A 16,441-nucleotide genomic window follows, 5' to 3' on the forward strand; every position below is an offset into this window, starting at 1 on the left:
ACCACTCTAAACCACAGTTTAGAGAGGGCAGCACTCACTGCTCAGTAGAAACCCCTAGGAAACCGGGCATTCTTTGCAAAACTCTTCTCAGTGAGCGAAACCACCCCATGTGGGGCCAAGCTGCAGATTCCCTATCACAAGTGGGGCCCAAAGGCAGCAGGGCTGCGGTTAAGCACCCGTCCTTGCAAACATGGCACAGAGCACACAGGTCTGCAGCTGCCCAGCATCACATGGGAGCACACTGCTCTGACTTAACATCTGTAGCCTGCAGGTCATCACACCAGGAAGCAGCACTACAGGCAGACTCATGATCCCCAGGGAGTGAACACATCCCCAGGGTCAACACTTGCAGTCCCTGGGACCTAATGATCAAGCCCCTTGTACAAGCAAAGAGGGCAATAGATGGCTTAGCTGGAGAAACTGTGATTTTTTTATCAGCAATGAGGAGAGTATTCCACAGTGAATAATCTTCCCCACTTCATTCACAGGCAAATCATTCTGCAGCTTATAAAACACACACAGACATGCACGCCCTGGTTTGGGTATTTCTACACTCTGTGATCTGCAGCACAGACAAACCCTAATTGTTAATCAAGGGTGACTTTAGGCATTCCTCACAGTAGAAGGAGCACGCAACATATCTTCTGTGAGTTAATTGTTTTTTCCTGGAAATTATGAGTAACCACTGTCCCTGGAGCCATATTCTTTCCTTATTTTAAGTTGTACAAATCCATTGCTTTAGACAGGACAGTCAAAGGAAATGAAAGCAGAAATCCAGTTTGGATGATATCTGCTGAACAGAACACATAACTATTCATGGATAATAATGGCTGTCATTGCAGAAAAAAGAGGGGGAAAAAAGGCTACCAAGCTGCTGTAGGATGAAAATATTTGTTTCTGGAATACAAAAGGACCTGTATATCACTCTGGGGGTAGCAAAAAAGAATGGAATTTCTAACATGCAACACAAAACAATTTCTCATTTCAGACAAGAAAATCTTTATACATGTTTGGGTGGGATGAGAGAGGGGGCAAAAAGGCAGAAATAAAACAGACAGAAAGAAAGAGTACCTTCACTAGGAGTTCACCATGACCATCCCAGTCAATCTGCAAATCTTCCCCATAGGTAATGCGAACTGAAGTCCTCACCATGCGCTGGATACGGAGGGCACCTTAAGACAACCACAAAGTGTCAGTCAGCCAAGCCACAATGTGGTGTTTGATTGCCTGGGATTGCTGTGTTGGATTGAACAGGCCAACAGAGTGGCTGCCACAGAACAGGGGCATTCAGGTCTCCCAAAGCAAAGAGTGCCAGCAATGCCTGCTTCACACTTCCCAAGCTTTGTGCCTACACAGCAGTTTACATCTGCATGAGCTTGTCCATAGGCTCTGCTTTAAGGCACTCAGGAGCCCCAAGAGAGAATATATGCAATCTGCAAAACCTCAGGCATTACCTGTGACATTTTGCAAGATAACTGGAGTTACTTTCAGCTTCCAGATTAGAAATCATAATAATTTGAAAAAGCATAAACCAACAGTGGTTTTCAAGATCACAAATCCAGACCAGCTTAAGTCTCCTGATTTTAGAAGAGCTGAGCCAAGAGGTATTAGCTGCATGGAGAGAAGCTGAAATGCCAGAGCTTCTAGAAGAGATTGCGAGTGAGAACTTGGTTGTGAAAACACTTTTTGATTGAACTGAACATTCATAAGTGTTCACTCATCAGTGGCTGGCCAGGGTTAGCTCACGAAAACACACCTTGTAGAAAAGGGATCTGTATGTCTTGTCCATTCAGTGAAATTCCTCCTCCATGTTTCATTTTAATAAGGCTGTTGTCCATATCCCGGATTCGGACAGAAGCTGAGCGAGTGCACACAGCATCAGGATCATCTGCACACTACAGAGAAAGGAACATTTGCCTTGAACCTCCAGCTTTCACTTTACTTTTACTTAGCCCCGGGCCCCTAGAAGGCATTTCTGCATCTAATTCAGGAGGTGTTGAGTGTCTTGATGGTTTTATGGATCTAGTTTCTGCATCCCACAAACACCAGCCTGGAAGCCCTTCTTCCATTATCCAGCTAATCATGCACCAGGGAGCTATCCACAGCTCCTGCCTCAGAGCCAGGAAAGCAATCCACAGGCATTCCCCAGGACTCTTGGTTCATGCCAGTGACCGATGGCCAGCCCCCCAGGCTGTGGCAGGAAGGACATGAGCCTGGGAAACAGCTGCATGGCTCGCGCTGCCCCAGACTCTTGTGTTATTTATTTTCCTGGATGAGGAACCAGGACTGCAGGCCCCCAGATCTCCTCCCTGGTTTTGAAAGGGAGGTTTCAGTGGAAACCCGTTCTACAAGTTCCCAAGCACAAATGACCTCAGAGCCACATTATCACAGCTTTTTAATGTGGGATGCTGACGTAGATGGTGCGTGGACTGTCACACCCCATTTCTCCAAACCCTGTGACTTCTCTGTGGCTCGTCCTGCAAAGCAGGCTCATACTCCCCTTCACTCCCAGTCTCCTGATTCCATTGTACCCCTCCCTGCCTTCAGTTTCTCCATCCCATGTCTTCCCCTTTGCTTGATTCAGTACCCTTTTCAGTCTCCAGGCTAGTCCACCTATTCCTATGCGCAACTAGTCGATTAATTTCATGGTCAGGTTAACCTCTCTGCGACACCTCCTCCAGGGTCCCCTTCCCTCCCCACACTGGCCTGGCTCCCTTTCCTGCCTCTTTCCAGCTGTCTCTGCTCACTGACCTCCAGCTGCCTTTCTCACATCCATCAGCGGAGACACTGAAGAAAGTCAGAAGTTGATGACTGGCTAATGAGCAACAGAAACCACCAGCCAATGTGACTTAATGGAAAGCAACCTGAGGTACTTCTCTGCCAGTGCACTCTGCTCCGTGTTTGAGGAAATGCCTTTTCCCCAGGCATTACCCAGGCGCCAGCCTTCAGGGTGCTTTGCAAGGGGCGCACCCTTGCCTGCATTTGTTTGTTCAGCTGGCAAAGATGCAGTGAGGGCTCATTCTCCAAATCTCATTACAAATCTCAATCTCCAGGTAGGCTCCTGGGAATGGCAGCGAGGAGAAGCAAAGCACTTATTAAGTAAGGAGAAAGACTGCATCTGTTATTCAAACTAATTATTTCATAGGAAAATTACTTTTGTTGGCCTGTGTATCTGCAATTCATGTCATGCTCCCACAGCCCTTCCCGCTCTCTCAAGACCATGTGCAGAGGTGCACAGACACCAGCCACAGCTGCTGTTACCTGCATGGTCTCGATGATCACAGAGAAGGAATTTTCCACACAGTCCTTGGCAAATAAGTACTGACAAATGCCACTGAAGGTGAAATACTTGTTGTCAAAGCTTTTGAAATGGGACTGGCCGGTGACCGAGCATTCTCCTGAAAAATGCAGAAACATTAATCACCCCAGTGCCAATTGTGAGCAAAATCCTGACTGTTCCCACCTAAACCACTGAGGGGGAAGAGCAACCCCATGGAGCAGGCTGCACAAGGCCGAAGTTCTCTGCAGAGCAGAAAGCACCATCAAGATGCTTATCTCACTGTTTATTCCTGTAACTCATTACCAGTAGCAACAGAGGCAGCAACAAAAGCTGTGGAATATGGTATAAATCGCACTCAAGAGCGGAAATTCATGTCTATGGAAAAGCATATGTAGTGTTTCAAACAAAGGGTCATGAGGATGTCACCAAATGGCTCAGATCTGCACTGAACCAGATCTGATTCTTCTGTAGTATGTGCCTCAGTGGCTCTGGAACTTAAGCACAGTCAATGTCTCCACAAGGTAGGTCACACTCAGTATGTAAGTGATGGGTGCTGGTGGCACTAAACAATTTTAAACAGCAACCCACACTCTTTTTTATATAGGAACTAAGTTTCCCTCTTTATGCAATGGGGAAACTGAGGCACAGAGAGTGGATGTACACTAATGCCTAAGACTGGCAGAGCTGGGAAGGACACTCGGGATTACATAGCATTAATCCTCCATTCACTAGGACGTGTTGCCTCTTTACCGTTATTTAGGAGCTTGCAACATCCTGACATAGCGCACCTTAAATGCACTTTTACTTAGCACAGTGGGACATCCATGGATCTGGCTGCAGAAGGTGGGCATTCTTACAGAGCTGAAAAATCAAAATTTGCAACAAGACTTGTTGGACTCTCGCTGCTGCTCTGCTCTTCTTCTACAGAGGTACTTCATTTCTTACCCTGTGTTTCACAGTTGTGTCTTGGCAGACGGTGAGCCCCTTTTTTGTCTCTACTGGTATTTTTAGAGCACTGTTGTATGGTTTTATGAAGGCAACAGTGTCTGAAAGCCTCCTTGAAGACAGCCCCCAAAAATGTTGGCTTCTTCTTTGGGCTGCCTTGAATACCAAGAAATTATTCTACCATCGAAGTAAAAATACTTTATCAGAACGAAGAGCTGTTAGATAATCAGTGCTGGAGTTCTTCCAAGGTCAGAATTTATGTTGGACTTTACTCTGAACCATTATCTTAATCAACTAGCATAAAGTTAAAAATAATTCTACAATAGCTACATCTAAAGTCCTTACAGAGTAATACAAAAGTCTGGCATGTCTACCCTTCTACGGCAAAAAAAAAAAAGAGGTTATTTAAACATACCAACATCTTAAAATGTTTTGGTAAGTTGTGGCTTTTCATTTCCAGGAAGGCTGTATTCAGATGCCACAACTGGGATTTAGTACCCTGTTGTGCTAGGGTCTCTGCAAACACAGAGGGAGGCTCCAGCTCCACAGAACTTGCAAAGATAGTCTCTCATACACAGAGATGGTCCCACGGCAAACAAGGTGGGCAGAGACCTTGTCCAGAACAAAATTCAGGTGCTGGGCCTACACTGGCAATCTACTGACAAAGGATGGAGAAAAGTTAAATGTCACAAGCTGGCAGGTGAACCCCGTGACTTCACTGCCTGAGAGTCCCACATAGCATCTGTCTAATGAACATCAAGTGGAAATTTCACTTTTCAATATATTATTCAGCGTTAATCATCTTAAATCAACCTGCGCTACAGCACAGCCTCACAGATCCTGAGGATTCTCAGCCTTGCACAGCTCTGATTTGCCCTAACAAATCCAGCACCCACTGGCTGTTTGTCATCCCCTGGATGACACACCCTGGAGAATCAAGCAGCTTGGTATTTACTAGCTCACCCTGGAAACCCTATTATCTGTTCAGATGAACTTGGACAAAGGTAAACCAAGTGTTACGTTACTCAGAGTCACTTAACTGCCTATCAGATGTGGAGAACAGATTTAAAGAAAATTAGGCATAACCCACCATATTACATTCAGTTTGATTTCCAGGGCATTCTCTGCAACTAGGAATCAAGAGGACAGGTTTGCAGCATGGAGAGCTTGGAACTACTACCCAAAACAAGTCCCAGCCCTTTGGCATTTCTCCTGGAAGGTAAATTTCTTTCCTATGGCAAAGTCTCTTCTTACCGGTCCCTCTATCTACTCCATTTGGTGTAATGCATCCCATGAGATTCCCTGAAACCTACTGCCTTCATAATTAATTTAATTATGATACCAGCTTGAGAGCATCTTGCTAGTGCCAGCCAGCTATTACTAGTTGTCTGACACAGCACTGCCTTCTGTAGCACTACCCCCAGCTGGGTACCCAGTTTTATCACCAAGCTTATGGCTAGTTAATTCCTTCCCACAACATAAAAGAAACCTTTCCTGATAAACAGGTTGGTAAAAAATTAATGGAGCTACCTCGAGCATATGAGAGCCTAAGTACATAAGCTTTCTGTGACACGTGATGTTAGAAATCTTTGTTGCAAAAATAACCAGCCAACAATAAAAATATTCTGCAGCATTGCTTCAAGTAGAGACAAAACAGGACAGGTTTTGGCTGTCTTGTTGGCTACTGTTCCTATCAAGGGCTGCTGCTTTGGGAGGCTTTGTTGCCTTCCTGTACTGTCTCAGAACAGTCTGAAGATGTTAGGAGGCACATGCACAACAAATGCACTTATACAACCTTCAGTCTTGCACAAGCCTAGCTGAACTGTGGCTTGGATATACTGGCAGAAGGTACAAAAATAACCTTTTTGACTTCTGCTCATTCAGCGCATCTTCCCAACTCAGAAAGAGGCAGCAGTACTACACTCCCTTTTGCACAAAACTGTATATCAATATCTGTTTGCAAGCCTCAATATCAGGCTTATCTTTATTTCTATAATCACTATGAAGAAAACATGGCTGCAGTTGAGGATGAAAATTGGGCCCACATAGGATTCAGAGTAGACCAGAAAGCAAGGACCTAACCTAGGTAAAAACTGAAGTTAAAAAAAGACCTATTTCTTATTTGTAAACCTATTGCTGTCCATTAGCTAAGAGACATAATTATGATTCAGCTGGGGCCGTGTCCTTGATTCTGTGTTTTAGACTATGAGATTTCCTGCACTTGGAGAGATCTCTAGTGAACACCACAAGCATGGGGCTTCTTATAGTCCTGCTTGGCACAGCTCACTAAAAATGGCATTTCTATTTCAATGCTTGCATACCCCACTCCCCCACTCCCACCTCGTTTCTGTTATGGAATTTTTTTTCTTTTTTTTTTTCTTTTTTTTTTTTTTAATCTTTTTATGCTAACACTGTAGGGCAAGTGTTCTTCAGTCATAAGAAGGAAGAAATGGAGCACTGATGTGTCAGGCAAGCTTAAAGTTAATCGAAAGACAGACTTTTTGATAGTCATTTTAAGACTGTTGCAATTCTAATTTGTGAAGATTGCACATCTCATCTCAACAAATCAAAACACCAAAGCCAAAAGCCCCTGCTCTCTCTTTTCCTGTCCTGCCATAACCCCAGCCTCCTTCTCATCCCTTCCACTCTCACTTCCCTAAAGCAAGGAGAACAAACAAGACAAAGAGACACACTGTCTCCCTGCAGTCTTCTATACACAACACAAGCAGAGTCAAACGCTGTTTCAGGTTGAGGAGGCCTTTCCATGGCTGAACATAATGCAGGAACTGAGACAGGGGACATGCCACAGAGTTAGCAGGAGGAATTAAGGAAGGCAGCACTTTGCTGGCCAAAGCACAGCATGAGAAGTCATATTCCCCACGTGGGCAAAAAACTAGGCAGCAGCCATCAGTTCCTGTGCATTTGGGAGGCAGAGTAGGAGGATGGGGAGCATGAGCACATGCAGAGCTGCCTCTCCAATCTGCCACCACCCATGGAAGTCAGGGTGGCCACCTCGTCCCTCCTTTAGTTGTAATATGACCATTAGAGCCTAAACCTACGGGATATTAAGACTGATCCAATCTATTCCCAGTACTTCAAATTGTTCCATCAACAAAACTGATTTTTCTCTTTTTGGTTTTGTTTTTTTTTTTTGTTGCTGATTGGTGCAATCAAATAGGGAACGGGAACGGTATTTAGTCAAAGAAACCCAACAGTATTCCTCTATCTGAAAGCCAGTCCTCTGAACATACAGTCCCTTAAATCTTGGTAAACTAAGTAATCAAAAGAGGAATCATTCTTCTCACCAACAGGATTTTTTTATTGCTACACAAAACCCATTAACACCATTTCTACCTTGTCTCATGAGAAGAACTTAGAAGTACGATCCCATTCGGATTCCACTGGAGTAAGCAAGCAAGACAGACTCACTTTTTGAGTGGAGAAAATATAAGTGGGAGGGATCTAAACAAAGCTTAGTTGTCAAAAACTGAAAAGAGTACAGCTGACTTACCTGGGCATTCCCCATTGCTGCAGATCCAGGTGCCACGTCGACAAATGCTGGGAAATATATTATGACACGTTAGGTAAGAATACATGAATTCAAATCTTCTGTTGCAACATTTTCCGAAATAATTGAAAGATGGGGCCTTGTTTCAGGGAAATTGGACGAGTCGCCAACATTCCTTCCACCTCCCATAATGTCATTTCTTAATATACCTGTCCCTTCTTACCATCGTTTAACATCAACTGCTGGTAATATGAGCTGGAATGGTTGCAAAACTCAAGAACTTCTGTTTTGCTCTACCAAAGCTCTATGTTTAATAGAGCATTCAACTACATTCTACTGATGTGAAATGAGTTTTAAATACAGTTCTCAAGATATGCCTATTAATACAACAGAATCATAGAAAAAAGTTTGAAGGGATCTCCAGAAAAATCATATACTACAACCCCCAGCTCAAAGAAGGGAACTTCAAAGCTAGATCAGGTGGCCAAGGACCTTATCCATTTGATTTTAACAGCCTCCAGGATGATGTCCCACGAAGTCTCTGGGCAGCTGTCCCAGTGCTGCACTATCTTGGGGGAAGAATTTTTTACTTCTGTCTAAAGAGAATTTCCACTGCTGCAATTTGTGTTCATTGCTTCATGTTCTTTCACTGTTTGCCTTTGAGAAGAGTTTGGCCCTGTCTTCTTTACAATCATCCTTTAGGCAGTGAAAGTTCCCTCATTAGCCTTCAACAAAGGCTTCTCTTCATGTCATGAAGTCCCAATGTGATCATCTCCAGTGCCTCTCTCTTGCAGTGGGCACACTACTCCAGTCACAGCCTCATGAGTTCACAGAAGAGCAATAATCCCTTTTCTTCACTGGCCAGCTAGACTTTTGCTAAAGCAGACCTTCAACACTCCAATGGCACACTGCAAACTCAAGCTCCTCTTGCTTAGTTTGCCTTTCTGTGCAAGTTGTAAGGAGGTGGAGTCTCTCTTCTTTAATGTCTTTGGATGGTAGATTTACGGTAGATATAGTGCCATCCCCCTTGGGCACTACTACTAACCAGTAGCATGCACTGATAGTGATTGAGATGTCTGTCATGCTTGGGTTTGTGGGATATCACGCCAGACAATCCTAGAATCCCTGAAATCAATTAATTGAATTCAAGAGATGCTAGATTCTTCTTATTTCTTTAATTATCCCAGCCCTTGAAAACCATTTGTGGGGAGTCAGTTTATTGAAGGTTGTAAATGCAGAGCTGATGTTCTCCACAGCATTGTCAAATTTGAATAACAGGAAGCATTTTCTAATGACAGAGTCTATCAGGCAGCACTGATCTCTCAAGAGTAAAGGCTGAACAATGTGGCCAAAGTCAAAGCTACAGACAGCTCCAGGGAAAAAGACAAAATGCTACTGTCATAGTTATGGTTCAATTCTGTGACACATGGTGCAGGTAATAAAAACTCCCCGATTAACAGTGATGATGCACAGACCATCTTTCCTCTGCGTATGGTGGCCTGCACTGAGTCCCTCTTCTGTACTCTAATCGAAAACATCTGGGCACAGAGTTGACTGAAATCCTTCCACAAATATGTTCACACTTACACAAAACCAGATCAGGAATACATTACTCATTTCCCTTCCTTTCTTTAGACAGCTAGCCTTCTCCTTCAGGCTGGCATTCATGAGCCATGCAGCTGGGAAGATTCATTAGCTTTGCAAGAAGTTTCAAGGACATGCCTGAGCTAACTCCTCTTGGAAAGAAATGGGGTTTAGAGGTTAAATAAATGTAGGAAGTCAAAATAAAGACACCACCATTGACACTAACCAGACATGGGAACCTGCCGGTCTGTCTTATCCACAGGAAACAGGTAGTTGTCTACTATTTTAAGGAGTATGACCCTCACATTGTTCTATCAGATCAAATAACCCTTTAAAAGTAGAGCTGATTTTGTCTTTGTGAACAGCTCGCTTCTTGGAAGGGGCTGGCATTTCCAATAAGAGAGCAGGTCCTTTGCCAATTAAAGGCATTTTTTTTTTAAAGGAGAGAGACTTTTCTATAAAGATTATCTAAAGCTGTCACTAACTGGTGTGTAGTACTTATCTAGAGCAACAGCAATCACACCATAGTAACACAGAGTTTACCATGAGTTGCAGTCCTGAGAGATGGTGAAGCCAGGAGGGTAATGTTTTCCAGAGTGGATACAGGAGCAGTCAGAGCTTTCAATACAACGTTCACCATCGAGAAGCTTCCCATCTAGATAGATGAAGCAGCAGCAGATACACATGCCACACACACAGAGGGACACAAACACGAATACAATTAGATTTTCTAGTTCTTCATATACTTTGGCAAGACTTCATATGCATTATTATCCACAGTTAGTCACAGCAATAAAAATAATCAGGCTCGCCAAAAAGCCTCACGGATGCTGGTTTCTACTTTCCTTCTAGTGCTGCCTCTCCCTCAGATGTGCTGAATGGAGCATTTCTGTTGCTCCCCAAAGAGCGCTTTGTTTAGTAAGTCCTCAAGTCCAAAACACACATATTGGAACATAAATGAGTCAAACACAGGGAGCACAATCAAGGTTGATCAGAGCTGATCTAGAAACCTGACTGTTGGAAAAATGCATGCTCTTCACTGCAGTAAAGGGTGCCCAGACAGGTTTTGTATTTGTTGTATGAGGAGAGACATAGGGAATGAAGAAATCAAGTTAGACACCGTAAAAGTCTAGCAGACAGGGTCTGAGAGAAGAAACATTTTAATGTGGAGCTGTGCTTCTCAACTTCTGCAAAAACAAAAAGTGAAAGGGCCAGCTTTCCAACTTGGATCCAACTGCTGAAGTTTCCATATTACACAAATATAGTCACCTGTTCTAAACAGAGAGTATTTTATCTTACGAAGATAAACAGAGGCCCAGAAGAGTTACAAGATTTGTCCAAGATTGCACTTTAAGCTAGCAATAGAATAAAGGACAAGTTTCTTTCTCTTAGATTCCCATGCTGAGAGATGGTTGATATTCCTGTACTTTTAAGAAGAGCTGCTGCAGCAAAACATTTTGTTTGCTGAAAAACCCTCTCCCTCCTCTTTGAGGGACTCCTTCCAATTGCCTGCAGAGGTTTTTGGCCTTTTCTCCTGGCAGCAGCAGTTATCACTGACAGTGAGACACAGCTAAGTCCCCTTTAACCCATTCTTCCCATATAGCTGCCTGGAAAGATCTTTGCTGTTAGGAAAATCCTTCCAGTGAGAAATATTCAGAACAATATGTGAGCATTTAGAGTGGTGTGGCTCTCCAGAGAGCACCACAAAACAGAACATCCGCCTTTTCTCCTGGCAATAGTTATTCCATTTACAGCAATTAAAGTAACTGTGTGGTGCATTTAAGCTAAATAAATAAATTAAAAAAATAAATAAAGAAATGAATACAGACACATCATTGAACAGATCCTTTTGAGTCTTGGAGCACCAGAGAGAAGCTAAGTGAATGTATAATCCTCATCCTAAATCCCAAATTCCTCTATTCATCTGTTGGATCCTCCTGGTTCTCTATGAAACTCAAATCAAAATTCTTCCCTGTTGACTGTGCACCAAATAACAGTAAAATTTTTGAACTGCTGATCGGTAATTCTATTCATGTAGTTCCTTCTACCCATCTACTTGTTTTTCATGCAGGAAGCCTTCTGTTGAACTTCTGCTTCTCTCACTTCCTGTCCTCTTAAAACTTTCCTGGACTGAAATAACCAGTGCAGCTACCAAAGGAAGAACAGAGTGAAAATCCTTGTGTAGCCAGTTGATTCATCTCCTTCAGCCTTTCCCAACAACCTGAGGACTGCACAAATACAATAGCTAGATCTTTCACAGCAAAATAAGCTCCTGTGTCAAGCTACATCACCTTTCATCCTCCATGTGCAACTACTAAGCTCTGAATGCAATGACAACTCCTCAAACAAGGATGACATTCTTGTTTCAGAAACCAAACTATGTTCTCAGCAAACCTCCATGATGCTTGGTATGACTCTCTTCCTGCAGTTGTCTTAAGTACATTACACAATGGAGGAAGACTGTGGTGGTTAGGCTGCCCCTCCTGTACAAATGATTCAATAATAAGTGAAATCATTCATGTACAATCATAAAGATTTTTGGAAATATAGTGCAAGGCCTACACATACTGTTTTTCTGTAAGAAAGTCCTTCAGTATATTCTATTTCTTTCTTCTTCTAACTGGATGCTTCTAACCAAAAGCAATTCAGAAGGAATCTAGACACCTCAATTGTAAACAGTCTCTCACTAAGAAAGAAAGGCTATCCTAGAGTACTAGATGGTGCTGATTTTCACAGAAACATTTATTTTTAGTTGGGTCTGAAAAAAGGCCCTTTCATCAAGTGAGCATACAGGCATTATGGAAACTGCTTTATTCTAAGGCCCGGTCCCAGAAAAGAAGTATTTCTCATTTCAAGAAGAATTAAAGGAAGACACAGCTTTCCTTCTTCTAATAAAATAGGTAGCATCATTGCCAAATGTTTCTCTGTAAATAATCCAGTAAAGAAATTACCAGGGCAGCTGCAGCCATCAACACATTGTCCATGACACACTTCATTGATATTCAGGCTCTGGCAGGTTTTGGCACAAGGGGATACACATTCCTTATACTGCATGCCAACTGGACATCTTGGCTCTGAAACAATTAATAGAAATTAGAAATGCAAATTCCTCAATACCTCTTAAATAAATAAATCCCTTAATTATCAAAGGCTGAATCACAGGGACACCAAAAAGTTTGTATGCTCTCTGTCAATGGTTTCTCATTCAGAAGCATGACATTCAAGAAGCGCTTCATTTTCAGTTTGCTTTGATATCACCATCTGTCAGGTTGTAAATACTTAGAAATTAAAGCCAATTTCTTTTCTAATAAATTGAGTCTAAAACCAGTGCGTTAAGAACAAATAAGTATGTGGAGAAGTTTTGCAATAACAACTAAGTAATTTGGATAGACAAGCATGTTCTGTATCTTTAAGCTAAGCAGTTATCCCAGTCATTTGTGAAATTATACTGTTCCATGTTTCCAAGAGAACTGGGAGACAGTTAATACTGAAATCCATCCTCCTTCTTCCAGAGAATAGCCATCCCAGGATAACACCTATGCTGTGGCATCTTCACTGCTGTCATTATCTAGGCTCAGCCATTATGCAAGCATACACTACAGCTGTTCCTTCATTTTGATGCACAGACATACCCCTCAAGACTGTGTGGGCATGGAGTGGGAAGAAAAGATTACAGCCTGCCCTTTCCCAGCAAATCCTCTATTGAAGGAGGTGGGAGGATAACGAAGGAGCAGTCTTGCCCTCTGTGGCTCCAGGGCTTGGCCACCAGCTCACACTAGTACAGTCTGCCAACACTAGAGCCCTGCCAACACAGCAGAGTTTTTCATGCCTCCAATGCAGCTATCATCACCATCTCCTGAGAAAGCACCATAGCACAGATGAAGGGTGATGGAAAATTAAGCTCCTGATGTGGAGATCCCTTTTATGTCATAGAATCATAGAATGGTTTGGGTTGGAAAGGACCTTAAGATCATCTAGTTCCAACCCCCCTGCCATGAGCAGGGACACCACACACTAAACTATGTTGCCCAAGGCTCTGTCCAACCTGGCCTTGAACACTGCCAGGGATGGAGCATTCACAACTTCCTTGGGCAACCCATTCCAGTGCCTCATCACCCTCACTGTGAAGAACTTCTTCCTTATATCTAATCTAAACTTCTCCTGTTTAAGTTTGAAGCCATTACTCCTTGTCCTACCACTACAGTCCCTAACGAAGTCCCTCCCCAGCGTCCTTATAGGCCCCCTTCAGATACTGGAAGGCTCCTATGAAGTCTCCACGCAGCCTTCTCTTCTCCAGGCTGAACAGCCCCAACTTTCTCAGCCTGTCTTCATACGGGAGGTGCTCCAGCCCTCTTATCATCCTCGTGGCCCTCCTCTGGACTTGCTCCAACAGCTCCATGCTCTTTTTATGTTGAGGACACCAGAAGTGTACACAATATTCCAAGTGCGGGCTCACGATGGAAAAGTAACAAATTACTGCTATAAGACTTTCCTCTGGTGTACAATCCCTCGAACAAGTGGTTGGCAGTATCTTTCTGCCTTAACCATAATCTAAAGGCAGTTTTCTTCAGCGGTGGCCAATAGCAGAATACCTTTACCAGAGAAGAAGGCACTGTCAGTACGTATCAGTCAGTTACCCCGTAAAATCAATTTACATAAACATCCTGTGAAAATTCTTTCCTGTGTAATGTAAAAACATGAGGAAAATCACTGAGAAGATGATATCAGAGGTTTGATATTATTATTACTCATTTGTTGCTTATGTATTTAAATCAGGGTTCTCCAGTAGAGGTATATGCATATAGCAACAGTGGGTGCAAACATGACCTTTCCTCTATAAATGCAAACCATCCCAGTCAACCTGTGTCCTTCCTTGTTAAAAATCTCAGCAAGGATGCAATCAGAACCTCTGACCTAAGTAAAATGTAGCTAATAAAAGCAGTCTTACAAAATGCAACCAGGATCTCTAACCTAGACAAAATTTGGCTTAAAAAAGGCAACATCTCCATTTCAATGTAACTGGTTCAAGCAAATAAAGGATGAAACAATTGGTTTTTATTTAAAAAAAAAAAAAAAATTACCAAGGAGAGCCTTTCACAATGATGTTGACTTAAAAGTTCAGGCTGGATAACATCACACATCTGAACCATACATGAAATACCTCCTAAACATCCTAGTCTATATCTTTGGGTATCAAATAAGTCTTCACTGACTTTGTATGCCATGGTAGGACCTGTAACAGCTCAGAATCTATGGTTCAAACAATCCTGACATAGGGACAACAAATTCTAGAAAAAGGTGGGTGATGGAGAGCTGAAAAGGGGAGAAAGCAAAGGTTCTTGAGATAAATGAAAGTAACAGGCATTTCAGGTTTTAACCTGCCATGCCTGAATCAACCTGAATCAACATCCTAACAAAACACCGGTTACTTTTAGCTGCAGCACATAAATCTGCAAGACAAGTGTGATCTCATTTGGGATACGCAGCATAGGAATAATTCTGTCAGCTTACTGCATGAGCTCTCTTCAGGCCACCCGTCCAAAATCACTCCTTCATCAGCACAGCTTCTTGCATAATCAAGGAACACCGAGCAGTGACAGTCCATGCCCTGGGTACAGGCACAGACGTCTCTTTCGCAGAGATTGATGTATGGCTCTGGATCAACTCGATGGTGACACCGGGAGAAGGTCAAAGACGTTCTTAGAAGCTGGCAGGTTTCAATGATACCCTGCGCAACAAGTGAGGAGCAAAGGTAGAAAGACAAAGAGAGAGAGAAAGAGGGCAAAATTAATTATTATAGTCTCAGAAAGAAGGGAGAAACTTTTCAAAACACACTGTCACCACTATTGTTAAATAACATCATGGTTATTATTTAACACCACCATGTAGTTAAATAACATCAATAGTCAAGAGCTAGTAGTGAGGTACATCCATTTATTTATCACACCCATATATATATATACACACACAGAGGGACATTAACATATGGATTATTACAAAATAGAGTGTCATACAAGAGATGTTTCATGTAGAAACATGTCAGTCATCCAGTCAGCAAATGGAGGGAAGCAAAGAACTGCTTCTTACCAATGAAGAACCAGATGGTGCCTTGAGTACCAGGAAGATACACACAGCAAGGGAAAGGAACTTATGATTGAGGTACTTAGGAAGAAATATGACCAGACAATCTTTTGGATAATGAGGGAAAGAAAAGATCAAGTCTGACTGGAACCTGAGGAATCAAATTTGTTTCCCACTTCTGGCCACATGTTCCTGTCACCCCAGCTGGCTTGTCCAGTGCACGACAGGTCAATTTAGCTCAGACAAATAGCAGAAAAATAACCCAGGGAAGAAAAGCAATTTGTTCTCCTCTTCTCAGGAGTTAAATCAGCATGGTGATACCTAGTGTAAGGAGAGGACTGCACAGTGAGATGGGTGAGCGTACCAAGACCTCTCTTGTCAGTGGCAGCAAGTTAAAAGGAAACTTAGATGTGTGTGAAACAAAACCTAAAGAAAACTTAGCTTATGGCTAAGTTCTCTATGGGAGTCTCCCAAATAGACTTGCTCTTATGTATGCATTATGTCACAGTTTAATAAGCCTGAGATCCTCAATGCAACTTTCTGAAAGGATAATGCTGAGTTTAGATAAGTGGAAAAATGATTTTTTTTTGAGACAATTCTAGCACAAACAAACAGTTTCAAACTTTCTTTTACTTATTTGTCTGTGTTTCACATAAACAGATGTAACCATGCTGTATATTTCAGGTGTTAAATATGGGGGGCATGTTCTTCACAGCAGTTCACAGTAACAATGCATTACTCCTAAATACCTTAACAAGTACCTGAGGTGACAGCACATAAAAGTTGCTGTGTTAAAACAAACAAACAAAAAAAACAAACAAAAAAAAAAAAACCCAAAAAAGAGGGGGAGGCCTCCATTTTTTGGGAGATTTAAGGGGGGGGGGGGGGTGCTAACAAAAACAAACCACAAACCACAGAGTTCAGGAGATGTCTGTATGTCTTCTCTGAATTTCAGATGGCATACCTATATAGGAAAACTGCTGAGTAGAACAGATTGCTGTTTGCTAAAGGGTATTTTGTCCAGGTGATCAGCTAAAGGTAAT

At 42.6% G+C, this 16,441-nt stretch overlaps 1 protein-coding gene across 1 annotated transcript in view; it reads right to left on the reverse strand.

The window, feature by feature from the left end:
* Positions 1-16,441, reverse strand: part of VWF (von Willebrand factor) — a gene marked incomplete at its 3' end in the record, with an annotated part of 118,387 nt that overhangs the window by 83,371 nt on the left and 18,575 nt on the right. The window contains exons 7-13 of the mRNA XM_010014333.1: positions 14,829-15,045; positions 12,269-12,391; positions 9,861-9,972; positions 7,737-7,783; positions 3,262-3,398; positions 1,757-1,895; positions 1,072-1,172 (exon numbers count right to left, since the gene is read on the reverse strand). Of these exons, the coding sequence (XP_010012635.1) occupies positions 1,072-1,172; positions 1,757-1,895; positions 3,262-3,398; positions 7,737-7,783; positions 9,861-9,972; positions 12,269-12,391; positions 14,829-15,045 (876 nt within the window). The remainder of the gene's footprint in view (positions 1-1,071; positions 1,173-1,756; positions 1,896-3,261; positions 3,399-7,736; positions 7,784-9,860; positions 9,973-12,268; positions 12,392-14,828; positions 15,046-16,441) is intronic.

Source organism: Nestor notabilis, unplaced genomic scaffold (genome assembly GCF_000696875.1).
Source record: "Nestor notabilis isolate BGI_N333 unplaced genomic scaffold, ASM69687v1 scaffold14415, whole genome shotgun sequence".
NCBI classification, from domain to species: domain Eukaryota; kingdom Metazoa; phylum Chordata; class Aves; order Psittaciformes; family Psittacidae; genus Nestor; species Nestor notabilis.